Source organism: Symsagittifera roscoffensis, chromosome 9, assembly GCF_963678635.1.
Source record: "Symsagittifera roscoffensis chromosome 9, txSymRosc1.1, whole genome shotgun sequence".
NCBI classification, from domain to species: Eukaryota; Metazoa; Xenacoelomorpha; order Acoela; family Convolutidae; genus Symsagittifera; species Symsagittifera roscoffensis.
In genome coordinates this window covers 39,866,581-39,891,261 of record NC_087070.1, presented here as the reverse complement: position 1 = coordinate 39,891,261, position 24,681 = coordinate 39,866,581, and the positions used below count along the sequence as shown (strand labels likewise).

General features: G+C 34.7%; 1 protein-coding gene across 1 annotated transcript; it reads right to left on the bottom strand.

Annotated features, from left to right (window-relative positions):
* Positions 1–204: 204 nt before the first annotated feature.
* On the bottom strand, positions 205–19,449 carry LOC134854218 (uncharacterized). The gene is made up of 8 exons (XM_063870385.1): positions 19,227–19,449; positions 15,906–16,081; positions 11,555–11,681; positions 8,126–8,232; positions 6,623–6,925; positions 5,518–5,928; positions 2,674–2,767; positions 205–950 (listed from the first exon to the last, which is right to left on the bottom strand). The coding sequence occupies exons 1-8, from the start codon at positions 19,250–19,252 to the stop codon at positions 755–757; spliced, it is 1,440 nt and encodes a 479-aa protein (XP_063726455.1). The 5' UTR covers positions 19,253–19,449; the 3' UTR covers positions 205–754.
* Between the last annotated feature and the right edge of the window lie 5,232 nt (positions 19,450–24,681).

The window sequence follows — 24,681 nt, the reverse complement described above, 5'->3', positions numbered from 1 at the left end:
CTAGTTAAAAAGTGAAAAATGTCTGGAGAAAAAAACAACCCATTTTCCTTAATTATACCAAAATAAGATCTTCCAACCCACTTTTTCATTTGGGATTTTAATAGTTCACACTTGCATGTAAAATACTCGCTTCGTATAGAATAAAAGTTACAACTTAAGCCCAAGTTAACTTATTCTGCCCTCGACGCAAGAAAAGATAGGATGTTAATCTTATAATGAATGAATTTAATTTGAAGCCAGAAACTCATTACCAACCATTGTATGAAACTGCACATTTACACGAAGAAAGCTTTCTTTATGCAAAAATAACATGCTTTTCTGGTGTTCTTCCAAGATTAATTTTTCTGGATGTTTTTTGTCAATTAAAAACACATTGTTCCGTTCTTGAAAAAACAAATTTATGGAAGAATAGCAAAAATTCATCAGCTTTTCGCGTGAAAGACACTTGAACATTGTTTGTAGACTAAATGGTGACCTCCCACACAGTTTCAAATTTACTAAAGTGTCATTGTGAACTTCTGTACTTTTTCTGCCTGCAAGCAATTCATTAGGATTTTTATTATTACTGTTCTCGTGAACTTGGCCCGAATATTGGATCTCTTCAACTATATCCCCCCTCGCCTTCATAGTAACGAATATCCTTCTATAAAGAAATAAATCAACTGTTAAGCATATGGGAATTTTATATCTAGTAAAGAATATCCCCCTTTTGCAAAGGGGGGGGGGTGGGGCAGTTAAAGAGATACCGAGCATTCTACTCTGTGGATGATCCGATTCTGTCCTCGAGTTCTTTCTCCAGCTGCAGTAGTTTCTGCTGCTTCTTGCTGTCACTGAATATGTACTGCGGGATGGCGGGCACCGAGTCGGTCGTCTGCGCCTCCAACTCACGACTCTTCCACGCGAACTCGGCCGCATGTTTAATCGTCACGCCTTTCTCAATCAGCATCAGTCTGAGATAGATTAAAGTATTTTTACTACATTCGGAACTTGTTTAAAGATTTAAATCTGGAATCTAGGACCATACAGACACACAATTATGCGCCTATCCATAGTGCACAGTTTGGCCTCGTAACGTGCCCCCAATCGGCGTTTATCCTTAGCCACACCGTTAAAATAATGGTTCTTTGAGGCGGGGAAAAATAAAAAGAGCCCTACATTCTACCTCTATTTCAGAGTTGGTATAAATTTAATTGTCAAAATATCTTTTTTTGCAGAATCCTAGGTATCATAGGAGCAACTAAATCTAGCTTTTCTACTTCCATGTTGCCTAGGGCTCTGAAAAAAAAAACTTGACGATTATGTACCAAGAATATGAACTTTTGGTTACGGAAGTAATTTCGGCGAGTCTTCGAAACTCTAAAAATAGATTGCGGAGCTCGAACCGGAAAAAAAAACAAGAAATGGTATAGCATGGTCTGGTTTGCACGTAAATATCAAGATCAATAGTTCCAATTCACAACGAGAAAATTTAGTTGCTGTATAAATGGCGCAAAATACCATGATCGCGTTTTTACAAGCAGAGACGAAGCAGAGTTCGCATCACTTGCGATACAAGAAAACATATAAAAAAAATGAGAAGTCGAAAAAAAATAATTAAAAATGCAGAAAAAATAGGTCTACCAAAAACTAAATTTTTGTATGCCTCGATAAAATTTCATTTCAGGCAAATATGCCAAACATTTAAATATTGAAGTGCGACAGCGGAACAAAATTTACGAAGTGGGAACAAAGCCGACAATCTTTGAGTAGAAAAAAGGTAAACCGAAAAAATTATATAAAACCTTCAGAAAGTTTTAAGTCCTTTCTTGAAACTACAATGAACAACATTTGCCCTTGCAGCTACAATGAAACTTGCTTACAGCACAAGAAAAATCCTTGATGTAGCAACGAAACAGACAGTCTTTGTCTAGACAGTAGTTGAGGCGAAAAAAAAGTTAACAGTAATTAAAAATCTTCAAGTCCCCCTTGAAACTACATTGAACAACATTTACACTTGCAACTTCAATGAAAATTGCTTATAGTACAATCTAAACCCGTGATAAGGTAACTAAGCCGATAACTTGGGTAGAAAAACAATGTCCAAAATTCAATTTGAAAAGTCTCAATTGCATACTAAAAATAAAAGGTCCGACCAGGAATCGAATCCCAATCTTAGGGCGCCTAGGTGACATCATTACCTCTGGGCCGTGTATAAGGAGCATGGAATTTGTTAAGCTTCAATAATAAAGCAAGAAAGTAAAGTTTTATGAAAAGTTGTTACGGAAAAGAAGCCCAGTTCACGATTACAAGACACTTGCTTTTGCATCTGTAAAAATTGCAGCTTTCAACATTTTGTCTAAGGAAAGTTTCAATTTGGTCAGAATAAACAAGGCGACACGTCAAAATGTCAAGCCTTGTCATTTCACAGTAATTTTTCTGTTCTAACATCAAAAATTTTTGTTGAAAAAGTTAACTTGATCAGAAGTTGATATTATTGTCATAATTTCATTCAGCAAAGTTGAACATTAGTTCAATTTCAATGATAGCACGAATGCGACCTCACTCTATATTTAATTATGCTCTTAATAATGCTCTTAATAACTGAGCTACCCGTTTTTTATTCTCTGAAACCTTTAATATATTTTATAAAGGCTATTTTTATTCTCGGAAACTTTTTTATATTTTATAGGTAACCTGTAAGAAGTCTCTGCATCCAGATGTCTGTACATCTGGTGGGTTTCCATGCATCGCGAGCTCTCAGCTTCCCACCTCAGGGTCATCTGAAGACCTGAAAGGTCAAAGATCAAAATAAGAACTCTTCAAACCAGTTTGTATTTTCTAGCATGGTTAAAATTTTAATTGAAACGCTCATCCGGCTGCTGTGCTATTAGTGCAGAATCAACCGACCAACATTACCGCGCAAAATATTAGCCATATTTTGTAATGTACCTATCTGATTATTATTTATTCTGATTTTTGAAGGACACGGAATTATTATGCTTGGTGTGAATTTTATGCGGTCGATTTTCGGCGATTAAAATAACATTTTTTACCAAAAATTTTTGAATGTTCATTAAATATATCGAACTCACATATGAAAGATAACCTTTGATTATTTTTTTGTCATTTTCTGTGGTTTGAAAATTGCCAAATTGGCCCCGTTGTGGACTAATTTATGCGCGCTGTGAAGATTTTAGTAAACGATGCTGAAAGCGTAACCTAATTTATTTATGCGTGGCGGTTTAAATATACTATACACTATGAAGGGACACCTTTGTAGATTGATTGCGACCCATAAGAATTTCCTGAAACTTGCAACAGTGGTGCTGCAAAAAGTGGAACTTTTCTTACTTTGGTAGAAAAAGTGTTTCACTCATACGAAACTCACATTTAACAATCAAACATAGATTCCAATACCGATAAAATACGTCAAACATCTTACTCCAGCTATGAAATTTCTCAATCAAAATTTTTCTAAAAAATCAAATAGCGAGCAAGCACACTTATAAAGGGTCCTAAATTTTGATTGAAACCGAAATCGAGCTTCGTTCTTATAGTATTAGTTTTCGATTTTTCTCTCGGCGCTTTTCGGAGAAAAACTTCAAAAAATTTTTGCTTGAAATTTAAAAAGCTTTTTTTTTCCGTTCCTATATTCAGTTTTTGAATATCAAAGTTGTCGAATATGGTTATTCTTTCATAATATTGAATATACTCCAGTTTTTCTAGGCATTTACTCAGATCTTTTCATCGCAACACGGACCAGAAACGACCCAAATTGAAAAAAAAAAAACTTTTTTTTTCCAAATTTTTTTCATAACTGTCCGAAAGTTTTGTGTTACTCACACAGCAACAGGCAACCCTGGGTTAGGAAAACAGTTTTGGACGGAATTTAGTTCAGTTAACCAGAAATATCTATTTTTTTTATTGTATTGGACACTAGATTTTTGTAACAGTATCTGTCATTTGTTTATCTTGCATCATTACAATCTCAAATCGTGAATACAGCGCTGCACTTTACAACCCTATACTTTACTGTCGCTCTCACCAATTGCTGCAAACCTTTAAATACCTTTCAGCACAAAAACTGATTTTGAACTGTTAGGACTTTTTGGGTGAATATGGCCTTCTTAGTGTTTTCTGAGGCTCAGAAATCACTTTAGTGACTTGAAAATGTCGCTCAAAACCTCCTCCCTTTTTGCCAAAAACCTTGACTCGTGTGTGCGTCAGATTATTTAGCCGCTACTTACAACGTCTGTCGAAAAGCGTATGAAGCGCATAATCACTTATAAGTTTTTTTAAACAAAATTCATTGTCCGTTTTAATAAATATTAGAAGAAAAATCAGAAAACAGATTTTAATTATCCGGACAATACGAATAAACCTTGAAATTTGAATAGCATTTATATCAAATTATGTTGACCTATGACAAAATTTGCGCAGATTTTGAGCAGATTTGAAAGAAAGCAATTCTTTTGAGAAATTCACTCCCAAAATTTTACCATTAAAACGATCATTTTTGGCTTATTTTAGTCAATCAAAAATTATGTCAAAATTATGATACAAAGTAATCTTATATGAAAAATTGATACTTTGGAAAAAACGATTTTTTATGATTATCAAAATGATATAAAATTATTCATAACAAAATTGAGAAAATGATACTGTTTTTAAGCTTTGTTGAGCTAATAAGAGGATCACTTTGAGATAGTTTTGTCAAAAAAAGCGGTAGTTCTTGAAAAATTTCTGATCGACTAAAAAAGCAATATCTATTCAGCTAAAAATTTGAGGAAGTTTTGTCTTCTCTATTTTTTATCAACAATCATCCCACATGAGAAAATTGCGCCTTAATTTTCAAGTTTTTCTCATTTTTTCCAGATAATTCAAATCAGCACTGTAATTTGAGAGCAATTAATAGTGCCTTGACTCTTTGGGAAAAAAATTCAACATGAAACCTTTTTCGGTTAATTCCGGAACCATGACCTTTTTCTATTTCCAGTATTTTTTTCAACTGCGTTAAATATCTATGATATGTTTCTCGAAAAAACTCTTTGTACAATATCAATGCCATCGAAAGATTGTTTGCATAGAAAATTGCTAGCTCTTTCCAAGCACTTATAATATAGCTTCTGGTCCTTGTGAACAATCTTCACCATCAAAACACCAAATGAACAATTCAACCCTAAAATGAAATGGCAAATTCAAGCAGTAATGCATGCATGTACTGTGCTCAAATCTTATTAGCTGAAAACATTAATTTCAACCAAATGAACAATCTCTCTGCTAAATTGCTCTAGGGGGAGATAGTTCACTAGGTCCTAGGTGCTTAATAAAAAGATGATGAACTCCTCTTAGGTTGTAGCTAGGATTATTTGCTCTTTCAATCACCGAAAGTTATAATAGTATTTTTTATTTCAGCTTTTTTAATTCGACTGATGGAATTGAACGAACATATTTTCATTTTTGCAACAAATTAAGATTCAGGGTTCGAAGCTTGATAAATGATTGGTGAAATCATACGAAATTTTTTTGAAAATTAACCTGTCAGGACCGAGACGATTGCCGACACAACGATAATTAGAAGCGAGATGTAGCCCAGCGAATCGCCCACAATCAAAGAGGTGAGAATAGTATTTATTGTTCCAAAAATCAACAGAGGCGTGTAGAAAAATGCCAGATTCATCAGGTGGTAATAATTAGCCGCTTGCCCATATAACCATTTGAGGTTTCTAAATCGAGCCAAGAGTGTTTTAAACAGCAAGCTACTGTTCATGTTACGGTCTTCGAACGACAAGAAATCGCCGAGAACTTTAGTTGCGGGGTCTTCGGGTGGTTTGTCGTCTTGTCCAGCAGCGGGAGCTTTGGTATCGGATGTTTTCGGAGATGCAGGTTTAAGAGACGCAGGTTTGGGAGCTGGATTGGTCTTTCCAGAGGCTCCAGGGTTGGTTTTGTCTTAAACAAGCAATTAAGTGCTTTCTTTATCTTGGTGGAAAAAATGTTAACTAACTAATTAATTATAACTTGATCTATCTTATTAATTTATGTTTTGCTTAACTTGCATTGAACTTAAACTCTAGGACTGAGGGCTAGAAATCTATCTAAAATAAAGAAAATAAAACCAGAAAAAAATCTGGAAGTTAATTTTTTCTCAAAAGTTATTGTTCTTTTGGAGTCCCGGTAGAAGTGTTTTGTGAATTGCAAGGAACGCAAAAATTGTTTTCAGAATACAACAATAACAACACATACTGCTTGAGTATTTTTTGGAGAAAAAAACCGATGGTGCTAGTTATCATTATGTTCGTTGTCTTTTTGTAGCTCCAAACAACTATATAGCAGCAAAAGTTCTACTACTTGTGTATCCGCGTTTTGCATTATTTGTACATTCTAATTTAGGGGAAATCAGTATCTGTCATGAGTTTTTCGATTATTGATTTGCAAATCAGTATTCAAAGAAAAGTTGTACGCTAAGCAAAGCAAAATTACGAGCCGTCTACAAGCTTTTTTTTTCATAAAGAAAACTTGTTGCGCTTTCAAGACACATGCGGAGACCATGTTGGGCCTCGAACATCCAACCCCTTGTTTGAGAAACTTAGGCACCAATCAACATCATCATCGCGCTGAAAAGTTTCCCAAGACAATTTCTTACCATCGACAGTTGGAGGAACAACTGCCGCTTGTACAGGTGCTTGTTCCTTCACGTCAACTTGTTCTTCGTCAACCATACTCTCATTTTCGTCCAGGTTGAAATCGGTCGAATGGAGGTCAATCGACACTTCGGCATTCGACTCCGCGTCGTTATCACTGTCCTCATCCTGTTCTTCTGCTAAGTGCTCCAGGTGTTTGACAGCGTATTTCTTGGAAATGAAGGTGGGGATGGTAATCTCATTCTCCATTATTGACTTCTCCTTCTCGTAGCAGGTGTTCACAAAGTCAATGGCTCCCTTAGTGCCTGGAAATCAAAAAGGAATCAACAGAATCCCTAGGAAAGTTTCCGATTTCCGGTCAACACTTTTTTGGACGAATCTTTTTTAGATTAGTTCAAGCAACCAGTTTGAGTTTCTTGCTAAAACATCTGGGTATTTTCTTTTATACAACCTAAAATTATCAGAACTGTTAATTGATCTTTTGTTTTTATTGAACACCCAGATTTTTGCAACACCCAGAACACCCTGTTAATTTGGGCCGTATAACAGAAAAGACCCAATAATCTGGACTTATCTCGAACTTTTTTCACAATGTGGGTTAGAATTTTTAATTCAAGTTCGGTTAAAATAATTTCCAAATAATATAATGAACAGGAATCGTATTTCTCGGCTCAGCCGAAATGCCGACAAATGCATAACATTTTGTACCGAAAACAGATACCGAAAACAGAGGTTCCCCGAAATTTGGAAATAAAAACACAAAAGGGGGATCATTTCAGTTTTTATGTGAGAAATAGTTAAATACTGATTCAATTAGTTTATCATTTATATAAGAATCACTGCTCAAATAAAAAGAAAAGTTTGATGATCTAGTATAATTTTTGGACAAATGCAAGTTTAAGTTTGTAGAGTACAGCTTTTTTTGTTTTATAATCTAGTGGAAATTTGAAGTTTTCCGAAAATACATTTTTATTGCCAAAACGCACATTTTCCGCCGGAATCGGCGCCAAAACTAGGCTAAATAATGCCAAAAATTACAACGCTGATAATGAACTAAATGCAGCGCAACTCTGATTGACCGATGTTTGCTTTTTTGTTTTCAGCTTTTTTTCCGAGAAAGAAACGAACATAGATTAAAACTGTCAACGGAGCGGGAAATACTTTTTTAATTCTACTTTTAATAATATTTCGCTCACAGTTGGGTTTAAAGAGTACTTAGAACAAAAACTCACAAATTTGCTTAATTTGCTTTGAAAACCACAAACAGAAATTTAAAAAAATGCCAAAAATTGGATTTTTAGAAGAAAAGCTCTCGTTTAGTCCAATCATTGTTGCTCTCGTTTAGTCCAAGTTTGTAGTTCTCAAAAAGTAACAAGAAAAACTCAATTATGACCAGTTTGATTCAATTGAAACTCATATAGTTAGGATCATATCAACATATCATTTAAGTTTTAACTGCGTCAAGAAGAAACACCCCCCCCCCCCCTTAGATATAGTTATCTTACACTTCTCCTGTTGACATCTGAGGATGATGTTGAGGGTGTCGATTTGTCCACTCAATTCTCTGTACTTGGTCAGGGTGGAGCTGGCCGAGCGGGTCTTAATATTCCATCTATAAGTTCAAACAACACTCTTCAAAAATACAGGGATTTTTTCTACTTGTTCCTCCCAAGTTTCAAAATTTGTGAAGTCAATGTATAAAGCAAGAACAAATTATGCTAATAGAACAGACTTTGTTGCTAATGCGTGTTCGACTTAATGTTTTGACCGACTCGACTTTATGTTTTTCAACATGGTGTTTGTGTTCAACTTTAATTTGACTTTATCTTTCGATTTCGCTTTCGAATTTTTATGTTTCAACCGACTCGACTTTCAGTTGACTACATGGCCTTCTCGACTATGATTGTCTGGTCGAGCTCTGATATGTGTTCGATCCGCTTCGGTCGAAACATAAATCACAACCTCCGATCCGGGAAACACTAGCCGCACTCGATTAGTTAAAATTAATTCAGTCCTTTTTGATTCAGCTAATTCTTAAAAAAGCCGACCTAGCCTGTCTGTTTGAGTGAATGCCGGAGTTTTCAAGTTATTTTCCTCATAGATCGATTTTCTGTTTTAGAAAGAAGCTGAGGAATAAACAGAATGATCTAAGAGCACAAAAAGTCTGAGATAAGAAAAACAGAAAAAAGTTGACTTCTGACAAATTTCATTGAATTTTGTTTTCATTAAATTACAAAAAAACAACTTATTGAAATAAGTCAATTTATGTATAAATTGTTTAATTCATTAGAAGTACTGAGCATTCTAAAACTTAATTTTGTTTATTAGGTTGTATAATTCACTATTTTACTGTTTTTCCGCTTTTTCACACTTCTACCCTTAGACCATTCTGCTCATCGACCGGCAACATGTTTTAGACATTAGTTGGTCGAAATCTTTCTCGCATACTGTCATGAGAATACAGTGCTGATTCAAAATAATCCAACAATACAAATGAAATTGGAATTTTAAAAGCATTTTTTGGTTTGTTATCAGACAAAAAATGACAAAAAAAATTGCTTAGTTGATTTGCAGAGCAATCGAAATCTCAAGTTTTCATCTCTAAAATTTTGGCTTTTTTTAGTCAATCAAAAGTTACGCTGAAACAGCCGGGTCAATTGTTGAATTTTTTGTGAGAAAGTGAGAGAGTTCTAATTTATCCCCAACAAAGTTTAGGGGTGGCATAATTTTTCAAACATTGTTTCAAGAATATTTTTATTTGACAGCCAAAAATGCCAACTTGTTTCCAATTTTCGAAAAATGCAACGGCATACATATGCTTCTGAAACACACGCATTCGTTGCAACGAAGCGTAAGGCGACAACTCGCAACAAAAGACAACTCGCATTAAAAGCCAGCTTGCAATATGCTCAGCGCTGCAGACGCGCTAACGTGCTGCGAGCTTGCCATCAGAGGGTTATATACAAATTTTACTTTAAGTTGGTGGTTTCCTTAGATTTTGTTTGCGAATGGTCTTTTATTAGGATTTTTTTTGCTAGTTGTAAGGGTTACCCTATGAAAGTACAATCAGGGGACATAGAAGTTGCAACTAACTGCAACTTGTTCTAAGTGTCAAAAATTTCCAGTAAACAGCCCAAGCAGTTTGAAAGTTTGAACCTAAAAAAGTATTCGTAGGAAAATTAAGGATCTCAGCTGGACCCTTATGTAGGTTATGTTTTTTATTTAACTGTTTGTTTTTTAATTTTACTCTTAGCTTTGAGTTTTTTTGTGTTTTCTTTTTTAAGTAAGGAAAAACATATATGAGGGTCTAGCTGAGATCCTCAGAATACTTTCCAACGTCCATTTTAGGTCCAAAGTTTCAAACTGCTTGCGCTAACTAGTTACAGGTATTTTTTTGCGTTAAGAACACTTCTCGGTCGTCCCCTATTAAATGGCGCCTTAAAATAATTTTTTGTAAAGTGATTATCCGGCTGTTGTCTAAAAAGAGTGTCATCTATCAAATGTCAAAAATTCAACCTCGAATAGTTTTTAATTGTAGAGAAAACGGCACAAACGTGAAAAAATTTTTGTTGCTTGACTGTATCTACTCCCTGGTTTGATAAAAAAGATATTTTATCTGTGGTAGTTTTTGGTCAAACTTTTGGAGGCTGAAAATTGCCGTTTTTTTGTACTGCACTTATTTATGAGCATTTTGATGAGGTTTTCTGTGATGCGAAGTGGGTGAGATGCGGGTGAAAGTTCGCATCTCACCCTGCAATCAAACAATCCAATGTGAGACAAGACTGCTCGTATCAGGGCAAAGCCCTGAATGTTCCGACTGCCTTTTAAGGTCTATGAAGCAGTAAAAACATGAAAAAAAATAAATGTAAAATTTTTTTTTTTTAAATTTGAGGTTTTTAGGAAAATAATCCCCCACACGCCATATAAAGTACAAAGTGATAAATTTCGCTTCTAGTAACAAATCACTTCTGGCAAATAAGCTTCCTTTTACCAATTTGGACCTATTCTAAGAGGGATTAAATCTCCTCCTAAGCGTTAACAGGCCAAATACATCGCGCATTAATTGTACCAAATTGGCCAAAACGGCAATCTTTAAACCCCCGTTACTCTACGAAAAATGATCCCAGGTGAAATATCTTTTCAAATTTGAGCCCAGGACAACAAAACCTTTCGAATGGTATTAAGAAAATTCCGTCAAAAATGGCTAGTGTTAAAAAGTCAAAATTAGTTTGAAGAAAAAAACCCACCTCGTATCGAAAGTCGGAACAATAAAGCAAGCTACTTGGACATTCGAATTTCTAAAGTCGAAAAGTCTCATGTTTTAAAAGCTAATATTTGATGTTAACGGTACAAAACTTCGAAATTGCTCTATATAAAAAACATTTCCTCATTTAACAAATTTCTGGTGGTGACAACCTTCGTAAATATTGTTTAGCTATACAAAACGTTCATTTTAAAACATTGTGCCTAACAACTAACTCCGTAGTTTGAGAGTACTCTTTGAGGGAATTACAAAAACCAGTTTTCGAGTAACATTTCGGGTCCGAAATTCAAAATTATAATGGACAGTAGTAATCTGGTAAAACACTAAACAACTTTAAGTTTTCTTCATTTTACTGTCTAATGTCAACGCAACCTGAGAAAACGCGTTCAAAATATTTCAACTCCGTTCGTTTCGTCCAGATATTTTATTGAGTACTGTAGTCCTATGTTCTTGCATGGTTTTCGTTCCGGCTATTTTTTAGTTTGACATCATCTTCGTTAGTTATAATTCGAAATTGCGTTAGATTTGTTGAAAAACCCAATTGCATGAAAGTAAAAAAATTTACAATTTCATGAAATAAATAGGTTTTTGAGAAAACCGATTTTGATAAAAATCGAGATTTTTTGGTGGGGGGTGTGGGGTGAAAAAGAGGATTTTTCTCTCTGCTCACCCCAGTTTGAGTTGTGCGGCAGTCCAGACAGACACGAGTGCGTTGAGGATTGCCACTGTAGTTCGCATCTCACTCGCATAGCCGAAGTCAGGTCGGATGGAGGTGTGGGTGAGCACGTTTGTGAGACCTAGACACATACGAAGCGGATCAAAGAGTGGGGGGGGTCATTTCATACCCTCCTTGCATAGACACAAGAAGATTAAAGAGTGGGGGGATTGCTTACACGCCCCTCCCCTGCTATGGTACATAAGAAACACATCTAGAACTAAAGAACTCAATGAAATAAGCTTATGCGCATTTGTACCTATAGTAACGAATTTATCATATGATGAAACAGGGAGGGAAATATAGTTAAATAAATCCGGGCGTGACTAATTTTTCCTCTAAATAAAATAAAGCGAGGGGGGTGTATGCCATTGTCTTGCAGCATGAATTTTCTGTTAATCAAAACTCAGCTGTTAATTCAAAAATATTTATCCTACAATTTTCATATATAAAAAAATGCATACAGAAAATGATAAGAAAACTCTAAGACAAGCTATTTTTCATGGAAAGCGTTTTTGGTGTATGGAATTGTAAGATAAGCATTCTCGGTTTTTGAAGGTCAACCGGAGCTAATAGTTTCCATTCACTCTTATGGATCATTTTAAAGTTTTCTGGGCAAGAAGCTGCCTACTTGACCTTCAACAGGGTATGCTTGCAGCGTGACCTTTTTGAATAAAATGGCTTATCATACAACTCTATGCAAAAAAGCTATTCCTACAAGTTGTACAGGTTTTTGAGACTTTTTGAGCAAGAAAAAGGCTAATAATGATCGTTACGAGGCTAAAATATGCACTGCAATTTTGCGTCTGTATTTTTCTGGATTCCGGGCATAAATCTTTAAACATGCTCCAAAATGTAAGTGGATTCGGCGTAAAAAAACATGTTAAGTAAATTTTGACGGTACAAAATTTTTGTTGCGGATTCCGCAACGAGCGAATATAGGTAGTTGTTTCGGATTCCGCAAATGTAAGTGGATTCAGCAATTGTGAGTAGATTCCGCAAATTTATGCGGATTCCTCTTACAATTTGTGGATTCGGCTCACAGTTTGGGGAGTCCGCTTACAGTTTGCGGATTCCACTTATAATTTGCAGATCCACTTTGCAGTTGCGGATTCCACGACAGCTTAAGTTTTTCAAACACGTCTATTATTTTTTTTCTATGGATTTTGCAAACTGTTCTGGATTCCGCAAATTGTGCCGCGGATTCTAAAACTTTTGCTGCAATTTCCGCAAGGTTGCCTGTTTTTGGATCGATTTTCAGCAATACACTGTTTTAGCTATTTGTCCGTGGAATCCAAAACAGCGAAGGAAATAAAAAAAATAGCAATTCTGTTTTTGGCCTGTTGCGGAATCGGCTCACAATTGATAAACTGCACAGCTTGGCCTCGTAATGATTTTCTGGAAGTATTTTGACTACGATTTTTCCAGCACTCGTTAAAAGTTTTTCCCGCCAGGTTACATTCTGCTAATTTGGCTTTCGGTTGTCCTCGTAAATTGCTCAACTTGATACGGTTTTAGAGAATTGTGGTTCACTTAAGGTTTGTTAAAATTCGGTTCCTGCACCATAAGAAAAGCCCAAAAAAGTCACTCTGTTTTTAAATTTGGAAAAGTTTTTAACAATAATGAAAATATAAATTCTTTTAAATCGTTTTACAGTTTTTCTAAGCAAAACTACTGCAAACACCTACAGGATTAATGTTCCGACCATTTGAAACGTGTGGATAAATTTTGTATTGGTGCGTATTTTAGTTCTTCTTTCTTTTCTTTCATTTTGTTTTTCACGCAAAATCAGGTGCCCCAAATAATCATTAGAGAGCTCGAATTAAATATCATCTTAAATACCTTTCATTCGTGATTTGAAGAAAATTTTTTTAAAAAATCGTTATTTTGTCTCAGTGTTTTGATTGCTGGTTTAATTCTGATCTAGTAAAATTAGCGTGCAGGCTTATTCAAGCTTAATTTAAGCCGTAAAAATTTAGTTTTACTCGAGTAAAGTTAGTTTTAGGAGCTTTTTAGCGCCATTGCGGGAATCAAAATTTTCAAAAACTCAAAAAATTATGCAAAAAAAGTTAGAAACAACTTTTGAGATTGAAAAACAAAATTACGATGTTTTTATTTTTAGTCTTCTTCTACAAAAACTGTTTCCAATTGGCCTAAATGTTTTAACTGTTTCCAATCGAGTATGCCTAAATTTTAGTTTTTTTGTTCGGATCTTTTCATAACACCACACAGAAAAAAAGCAACACTAATTTGACTGTTACCTAAGAATGCGGTGGAAACCTTCTGAGCTATTTTGGACAGTAACAAGAAAATCCTTGCTTGCGATTTTGCCAATATACGAGAAAATTTAGTGTTTCTACTTTCGAGGAAAAAAATATTTTTTATCTCCAGGTCGTTTTTTAATCAGACCATCTTTTAATTTCTAGTTGAATATTTGACAAATTTTCTAACCATCTGCCAGATGTTTGTACACTAAGACCGAATTCTAAAAGTTATCTCTCGTACAAACATTTTTCGTGAAAGTTCTAAAGTTGACAACTTGAGTAGGTTTTGTTCACAACTTTTTTCAGTAAGTGAGTCTAGCTCAAATTTTTGCGCATCATTTTTAATCTAGTTCAATCATTATATCATCGAAAATTTTCACCAAAGATTATTCAAGTCCTTTAACGGGGAGACAAAACACTCAGAGTCTTGGCCTACTTCGAGCAATTTTTTGTTTTAACTTTTGTAGTGATTTTTTTAATCAAAAAATTTTTGAGTTACCTCTTTTGACATTTTTTTTATTTCCTCTGAAAATATTGTTGCTTAGAGATAAATGCAGTTGTTCAAAACAAAAATTTCTGAGATCATTTTTTTGCAAAAAAGGGTTAGAAAATTCCTAATTTGGGCAATTTGGAATAATTAACAGGCAATTGATTGCGTTCTTATCGCACGCGTAAACGGAGGATTAAATAATTTCCAGTTAAATTGAGGCTAATTTTTGGTTACGAGATGCTAACTACATCCTTTTGTACTTTACATAGCGTAAATGGGCAAAAATTGAAAAAAAAAATTGAAAAGAAAAACATTTTTATTCTACTAATATATCACTTTTTTAAAATTTGCCTTGAACGTTATAGTTGGCCTTTAAGTGCAGTCGGATGATTCAGTGCATAATTATGTATACCAGCAACTTAAAAGTAGAAAAATTGGTATAATTATATTTGTTTTTTATTGTTCTTTCAATTTATGACTCTTAAGCTAAGCATTTCTCACAAACATATTTATACCATCTGGAAAACATTGTTATCTGGAGCTCAAATGTAAGCAATATTTCACCTGTGTTGGTTTTTTGTAAAGATATGGGGTTTGAAAACTGCTAATATGGCCAATTTGGGACAGTTAACAGGCGATATATTGCGTTCTTACAACACGCGTAGGCGGCTGATTAATGCGGTTTCGCCTTGAATTGAGAGAATTGTTTTTAAGGTGAGAATGTGAGACGCTAAACACATTCCTTTCTAGTTTACATTAGCGTGTAAGGAAATAAATTGCAGAAAAAACTCATCAATTTTTCATCAATTTTTTTACCCAAGAATTTTGAGTGTTGTCGGAACTCGCGAGTTTTCACCCTGGTATACGAGCAACCTTGTTTGATATTTCCTTTCACTTCAAATATTTTCTAAAGTTTTTTTTCGGTGTATTTCGGTTAAGAAATCTAAGGAAAGTGTCTATGGATTCGCCGATAACCACAATCGCAGCGTTTAAGATAACCAGTTATACTTACAAGCAATTGATCATACCCTGATGTACCCTGTTTGATCATCAGCTACTTCATTTTCAGTAGCAAATTAAGAGCCAATGATTTTTCAAGTATAACCATATGTTTTTACAATAATCGCTAAAATTAAAAATTGATTTGGAACCAACATAATTTTATATGCAATTTTTTGCTCAAACGTTTCCAAAAGTGCCCAAAAACGGCTTTTTGACCTGTGTGGCGCTAAATTTTTGGTCAAAGTAGGGTCTTTATAGTGTTCTGGGTGTGCTCGGAAAATCAATTTGGTCAAGCTTAAACAAAAAAAGGTCGACAGAAATTTCTAAATTTTTTTGAAAAACCGCCCCCCTCGAAAAAATCCTTGATCTGCCCCTGTCTGCTGAGTGTACATCAAAAGATTTTTATTTAAACCCGTCAAGTGATCCATCAAAAAGCAAAATGTTTATTTTAAGTATCAACACACATTTTTTTAATCGTTTTCTTTTTGTTCACGTAGCTTATTTAACTTATGTACCTTTTATATAACTTATTTATTAACTGTTTACTAGCCTTGGACTATGAGGAGTGGAAGGTAGAAGACCCAGAGGTTGAGTTTGAAGTAGTAGTCTCTGGCCTCTCGGTACATGTCCTTCTGTCTCTTGTACTTATCCGCCATCTGGTCCAGCATCTCAACCGGATCTCCAATCTCACAATCATTCCTGTCGATGTCATCCACCAGCTGGAAACTAAATCAAAAAATAGAGTGACGATTTGTTTATTTTTCGACACCGCGTTGACAAATATTTCGAGACTTCTTGGACCGTTCAGCCTAAATATCGCCTTTCATTGTGATCCGGGTTGAAGTGCTCACTATATGTTTCGACTGTCTCGACTAAATTTTGATAGATTTCGACCGTTTAGACCGAATTTGGGTGTTTTTTTTACTTCAATTATCATCAGTTATCCAAACTTAAAAACTATAATTTATACTTTTTGGGTAATAAATCGGGATGTTTTTTATCAGAATGAAATTATTGTGTTACTTGCAACTTGAATGTTCGTATAGATGCACTATTTCTGGGCTTATTATTTTTCATCCAATGGATACTCTGGTTTTCAATTTTAGTCAGAAACGCAAACAAGTATGATGCTATTCGAAAAAATGTTGTGTCTGACTCCGATTTATTGGCATGTACTCGACTTTGAAAGACGAAACATAAAAGTCATCACCTCGACTCGGGGAGGCGACAATTCGTAAGAAACGACAAACCGCGACAGCATGTTAAGCAAGGAACACTGGCTCACGCGCACTATTCTTCTCATGCCGGATAAAAGCGCAGCGCAGCAAAACGCTTGAGCTTTGCCAATGCTGTGTTAAAATTGCCGTTTGTAACGAATTGTCGCCCTCTTTTGTTAACTTTGATGCCTTCGACTACTTCGGGAAGACAGTTCGACTGCTTTTGATATTAATTTCCAAAGTTGACACTGTTTGTTTGACCGCGTTGAAAGCACCTTGACCGAAAACAATCAAATTGACGAAAAAAGTATGCTTTTTGCCAAAAAAGTATGCTTTTTGCCAATCTGGAAGTCAAAACGTTTGAATAAAAGACAGTACCATGGGTTTATGTTTTTTTTGCCAATCTTCTGATCTGGAAGTCAAAACGTTTGAATAAAAGACAGTACCATGGGTTTATGTTTTTTTTGCCAATCTTCTGATCTGGAAGTCAAAACGTTTGAATAAAAGACAGTACCATGGGTTTATGTTTTTTTTGCCAATCTTCTGATGATCTGGAAGTCAAAACGTTTGAATAAAAGACAGTACCATGGGTTTATGTTTTTTTTGCCAATCTTCTGATCTGGAAGTCAAAACGTTTGAATAAAAGACAGTACCATGGGTTTATGTTTTTTTTGCCAATCTTCTGATCTGGAAGTTAAAACGTTTGAATAAAAGACGGTACCCTGGGTTTTAGAGACGGTTGCAATGCAATATGCACGCTCATACTTTATTTTTTTTGATGAATATCTGAAAAACAAAATAATTCCGCGGCCGTTAAACGCGAGGGAACACCAATTTACAACGACCTTAAACTGACAGAATTAACTCAAAGAAACTTCACTCAAAATTACAAGCATCAACGAAATCATTTGAAAAGCTTTTATATGAACAAAAAGTCAGTATTTTTTATCGCAGAAACTATTGGGCAACATATAATTGATGCAAAATTTTCCTCAAAAAAATTGTTTAGAAAATCTTTCAATAGCAAATTATTGGTTGCTTGCTCTTTGTTAGAAGTTTCTTAGACACTTTCGGCATTTGATTTCTTTGATCACAAATTCCTGCAACTATAATGAATATATTTTTGAGTTTTCCAGCTCATTGATCTTTAAAAACAATTTTATCAGCAACCGAAAACAAAAAAAAATTTACCGGAAAATATGCCAAATTTCTTACTTAAACGAACCATTATCTAACCCTTGCAAAGTAGTATATTGAGCAAATTCAACAAGGTTTTTTTTCGATAATCCAAATGCTGATCTAGCTAATAAGACCTGGAAAACAGAGGCAAAACTTTGTCAACTTTTTTTCAAAGTCAATGAAACGATTGAGCTCTAAAATACGAATTTTTTTACTAGTAAGTTTTCAAAAAAAGATTGAAAATTTTTCGATTACTCATAAGACCAAACATTATAGAAAACCAACGTCGAATGTCTATAAGTCATTTTTGACCAAAATGTTTTGTTCCAGAAAACTGAAAGTAATATTAAGAGAAATGGCCTGCAGAGTAGAAACAATCCTATAAATTGGAATTTTTTTTCTAATCAAAACTCGTTAAAAAAATGCACTAGTCATCTACCTTATCCAATCGTATGTTAAGCATACAATCAGCAAAAATTAAATGATATCATTTGAAAAGCAGCGAATATCGGCCGTCTAAATCTGCTGTGATAGTGCAAAGATTTAAAAAATAAATACCCATTTTTCTTGACTGGACACTAGTATGGCATTTACGAAAAAAAAAATTTTTTTTATCTGCATCAGCTCTTCACGGAGAACTGTTGTTGTGCTCCTGGTTAATATATAGATGCAGTTATTTTTGAGCTACTTTTCTGGTTTCATTTGGATTTGTCCAAAGTGGGAAACTCTTTTTCTAATACATGAAAAGCTTATTATTAGTTACTTTTATTGGCAAAATTTCGCTTCAGCTACTTTTGTTCAAAATCACATTTAGAATAGTCTTGAGTATGAACTAATTTTCGAGAATGTTTTTTGACTGCATATTGTGTTCGACTATGTTCCGACTCTATTTTATGTTCGAACAAGACTCGGATAGCTTTCGAGTATGTTTAGACTATGTTTTCATTTCTTTGGACCTAATTTGGTCGAAACATAAGTCAAACACCTCTAACCAAGAGTATTATACCTCGTTTTAGAATGAGTTATATCGTTAGTTTTTCGACTCCATGAATTCTTACGGGTTTTCCTATTTTTGTCTAAATTAGTCAGGCTGTGGTAGGCTTGAAGCTATAGGTCCTCTGAGAGCTAGTCATGATCTGATAACGCCCTACCAATGCTCTAAGGTGAACGCCCTACCACGGTGCTAAAAACCTCTAAATCAAACAAAAAACCCGTCTGTGATTGGACAAGCAATAAAAAACGTCTGATTGATATGTTATCAAAAATGGGCAGAATTTGACAAAAGACCTATTTCTGGCCAAATTCGGCTGATGACATTTAAATCTTTGATCTTTTGAACTGAAAGGTGTCTCATTCCAAAAAACTTACGCAAATCAAATTAGTTCTAGCTCCTGAATTATTGGTCACAAAAATGATGGAAAAATTGGTGGAAAGTCAAATATTTCAAGATATGTTGATTTTTGCTCTATTCTCACCTGGTGTTCTGCACTTTATCCCCCATTTTTAATGACCTAGTTATGAAAGTTAATTAACTAGAGTTATGAACCAGATCAAATCGGACTATGCTATAAGCTACGCTGAATCAATTCGTAAATCGAAATTTGCTGCCTGAAGAAAATATTTCCACGGTAAAATAAAGAGGAAAATTATATTAATGTGCGAATTCAAAAGAGAAAGGCGAGCAAACTAGGAACCAATTAGAAGAATGGTATGGAAAACCAGTAGATAGCCCTTTTCCAAATACTTGAAACGTTTCTGTTGCTGCGCGGCTGGCTTTCAATGACCAAATTCTAACCACCGAAACTGCGATAGAAGCATCTGTCTGTTCAACAACGTAGATTTTCGAAAAAAATATTGAAAAAAAAAACGTTCACGCAAAATTCAAACTAATTAAATTTGATAATATTTTGTTTTCTGAAAATGCTGGATTTTTTAGAGGCTTGAACCTCAAGCTCGAAGTTGGAGGGAGAGGGAAGGAAACAAATACGACAACCCCGATGAATATCGATATATGAGCAAAAAGAGCAACGTCGTTCCACACAAATTTACTCTTGTTGAATAATTATGTTTGAGGTAGTTTTCTTTATTCAGTCGAATTTTGGCATTTAATCTAGGCGTTTTAATTTTTTTTGTTCCGACTTTCGATACGAAAGTAACGAAATATTTGTGCTCGTGGTGGGTTTTTTTTTTCTTCAGACAAATTTCGACTTTTTAACTAGCCTTTTTTGACGGAATTTTTCAAAATCATTCAAAAGGTATTGATGCCCTGAGCTCAAATTTGAAAAGATATTTCACCTGTGATCACTTTTCGTAAAGTTATGGGGGTTTAAAGATTGCCATTTTGGCCAATTTGGGACAATTAACGCGCGATATATTTCGCGCTATTAACGCGTAAGCGCAGAGTTAATCCGTCTTAAAATCGTTCCAAATTGGTTGAAAGAAGCTTATTTGCCATATTTGAATTGTTACAAGGAGCTAAATTTATCTTTTTGTACTTTAAATGGCGTGTGGGGGGAGGATTTTCATTAAAAAAAATTCAAATTTAAAATTTTTTTTTATTACATTAAATTTTTAATGATATTACTGCTCCATAAAACGTTAAAAGGCAGTCGGAACATTCAGGGCTTCGCCCTCATACGAGCAGTCTTGTTGCTATTTGAAGTTTATCGTTATCCTGAGCTAAAATTTTAAAAGTTTTCACCTTTGATAAGTTTTTGTAAAGTAATGGGGGTTTGAAAGTTGGCGAAATTGATCAATTTGGAATGATAAAAAGCGATATGTTGCGTTTTTCTGTAATAGGCGCTAGCGGACGCCTTTTTCTTCAGGGATTCGACCCCCTGCCGACCCGAAGGGTACCCCTTTTCTAATATTTTGAGATATCCATTTTCGGCTGACTGACCCTGACATTGTTTTAAGGCGCTTTTGGCGCCAAAATAACCTAGTTTTGAGATGGGGGCGCGCGCAGAAAAAAAAGGCGATTTTTTGGTCGAAATTTTCCAAAACCGCTTTTTTACCTTTTTTCAAAAACTTTCCTGCAGTGTAGAAAGTTTGGTCAAATTAGGGTCTTTATAGTGGTTTGGGAGAGCTCAGAAAACCAATTTGGTCGACTTTAAAAAAGGTTTACAAAATTTTTGAAATCCCCCCCCTCGAGAAATTCTTAGATCCGCGCCTGGTTCTGCCAAAGTGCACTTCAAGGGGCGGGAAATTTAATCATTGCTGCCGTAAAAACTTAGGTATTGTTAGATTTCACCATGACCAGTTCTAATTGTGGTATTAGTTTTTTGTGCCGTTATTAGGAGTCTCTTTTTATTTGTTTTCTACCAGTCTTCAACCAGTCCTAGGTATCCCAAAAAAAACCAGTTTTACTCCCCAAAGAACCCCAAAGCTTTTTTGACTGTGTCGTTAGATGTGACAAAAATCGTTGCATTCTTTAACTATAAAGCCTGATACTTGATCAGTTTTGATATTTCTAAGTATGCCGTGCGATGCTTTGTAATGTTCTAAAAAATTAAGGAATGTGTTTGCTGCTAGCGATGTGTAGCGAGATTAATTGTGAAAAACGATCCTTACACATAAAAACAAAATTTTTTCTTAGTCTTTAGGTAGAAAGCCGGAGAAATCGAGGTTTTTTCTTGTTCGGTTCGAGAACGGCAGGGCAACAGATCAATTAAACAGCTCAATTCCGCAGCAGCTCAATTCACCTATACACATGTCTCATTATTTGTTTGCGGTTTCCACAAACTGTTCTGGATTCCGCAAATACGGTTGCGGATTCCGCAAATTTGCCTATTTTTGGAACGATTTTGAGCGGTACAGTGTTTTAGGTATTTGTTTGTGGAATCCAAAACAGCAAAGATTATGAAAGAAATGTAGCAATGTTACAGATTCCGCGACCAATCTGTTTTGGGCATGTTGCGGAATTCGCTTACAATGCACATAATTCACAGTTTGGCCTCATAATGGTGGCCTTATTTCTCAAGACCAAAAACTGTGGAGATTTTTTGAATGCTTACCGGCGTTGACGCATTCGATGCATTTTTTGGATTTTACATTAAAGTTTAAAAGGTGCAGTTGGGCTAAGTTCAGTGCGTTTTGTGAAGTCTCGCGCACATTGGGGTTATCAATGCATGAGTTTGAAAAAATTCCCCAACTGCTCAACATCTAATTTAAATTTTTGAGATTTTTTTCAAAACTAGGTGTCTTCATTGGTGAATAAAGCCATAAAGGGCCCATCTTTTTGTTAAATATAGCGATAAAGAGCTTGTCAAAATTTTCTGACCAATTCTGTTCGGTTAGGGTCTTTTCAGTAAGTTTACAGTAGGTTTTTGCTAATTTATTTTTTTTCTAAGTCAGATGAACCATAAATAGAAGAAATAGGAAGAGTCATTTGTTTTCAATTTGATTGTCTTGCAAACTGGAACGCATAGTTTGTATCTAGTGTGACATTTTGACACATATGTTCTAATTCAGATCTGAAATAATTATTTTCAGATCTAAAATGATTGTGAACTTTTGAAAAAACGTTTGGATACTTTAGGGATGGGTTATTTCAGATCAAATTTCAAATCTGATTTTTTTTCTTGGTTGTTTCATATCTAAAAATTAGTTTTTCTTAAATATTTCAGGTCTGAAAAATCAATGATTTTGACACAATTTTTGGTATTTTTGTTTCTTAAGGATTTGATAGCTTCTGCTAGCTACTAGCAGGTACTCAGCAAATTCTCAAAAGAGAGACACACAAAAATTACTCTTCAAGCATAAGATATACATTGGAAACAGATAGTTTGCATATGAAAATTAAAAAATTGATACGTCTTCTGACAGTTTTTGAAAACATTTCAACACCGTTGAATAAGAAAAATAATTAAAAAAAACTGTTTGTGAAAATATTCGGAAGTTTTTTTTACCGCTAGTTAATCCAAACATAGTTGTGCCTTGCACAAACATCGAAAAATAATACATAAATTATAACTCAATAAAGGGTTTCTCAGCTCTAATTTCAGATCTGAACTTTTTTCAAGGTTATTTCAGATCTAAAAATTTCTTTTTCAATTCTAAATTTCATATCTGAAATTTTCAAATTTTAATCAAGATCTGAAATAAAAAAAATTCAGATCTGAGAATCAACTTACGTAAGAAATAAATAACTTCAGATCTTGCACAGAAAGTTTTCTAGGTACGGGAAACCTAGCAGCTTCAATTCATTGGTGCTCTATCTATTTCAGTTTTGCCGTGATATTAAAGTGAGTAATACATGCATACAAGTATATATATATATATATATATATATATATATATATATATATATATATATATATATATATAAACTGTCACGCCTCCGCATTTAATTTTTCATCTCTGGTTGGGTTATTCGCTGTAAGTTTTTGTGGTCTCGCACAAATTTTTATTGTTAGATTTAAGTTGTGGACCCATCATTTATAATCAAAAGACTTGAAATATTGTTATAAAGAAAATCGAAATAGTTTTAGCTTTCAGGTATACGATCACTCTTTTTCATTTGTTTCTTCTGTTTAATTGATTACTGTTTTTTAATTTGTTGGCATTCTTTTTTTCGATGACGCCGCGACTATTTTTTGGACTATGCCGCAACTAGTTTTGCGACCATGTCGCAATCAACTTTTCAACCTTGCACGCAAAAAGTCCACCAGAGCCAAAAACATTCTGTCATTTTTCTTCCAAAAGTCCGAACAGCCAGCAAACGTCTAATTTGATCCATGTTTTAAAATTTACTCAGTTTTGAAAGGCCGTTATAATAATTTGGGCGTTTACTGCTACTTATAGCAACTATATTAAAAAAACATATATATTTATAAAATACCATTTATCCACGGGGGAAAACACCAACACAAGAGCAGCACAGCTCATCACGGCGAACCGCTGTTATGCCCCTGTTTAAGAACTACATGCAATTTTTTTGGTTATTTTTCTAGGCTGGGTAATGTTGCTTCACCCTCAAGCAACAAGCACGGATCATGGTGGGCCTTGAACATCCGACATTTCGATTGAGAGGCGGATACGTAACCACTTCACCACGTCGGAGTTAAAATATGGCTGTTTATAACGTTGTGAAAGCACCTTTTGTCTTAGCTTTCAATTGAAAACGTAGCTACTAGGTCAATTTGTAGCTTATTTGAAATCAAAAGCGACCTTCGACGGTTTTTTCACATCCATGTTGTTTTTGGATTCGAGTCAGGGGAGTTAACAGAACTGGGAAATGCGGCCACTTCTTAATTGATAAGTTTGTGTTTGGAAGCCAATTAAATTTTTCGATTCCTTCGTTGTTTGATGGTTATAAAGATTTTTCCAGAATAACAAATTGGCACCACTAACAATCAGGGCTTCGCCCTCATACGAGCAGTCTTGTTTCTTTTGACATGGACAGATAATCTAGTAAGAGTTTTTTTTTCAGTTTAAAATATGTTTTTCAAACCACAATCATTCTAACAACTATGTCAAAGATTGTTCTCACGTTCATTGTCAAACTATTTTAGCATAAAACAAATGGCAGAAATATTGGTTCACAAGGAAGACAATCTCAAAAAATTCAATTTGATATCATGATTTGTACTACTGTTCATTTCATAATGCTATCTTACTTTTCATAAATTATCAAAAAACTTCATCTACCTTGAGCCAATGTTGTTGATGTAAATCCAAACGAGTCCTTTTGACGAGTCCCCTTTTCACACCTGTCCCCTTTTCCATACCAAGAAGTATCGGCGTTAAATTAAGGCTGTTTATAACGTTGTGAAAGCACCTTTTCACTTAGCTTTCAATTGAAAGCGTAGCTACTATGTCAACTCGTAGTCTATTTGAAATCAAAAGCGACCTTCGACGAATTTTTCACATCCATGTTGTTTTTGAATTCGAGTCAGGGGAGTTAACAGAACTGGGAAATGCGGCCACTTC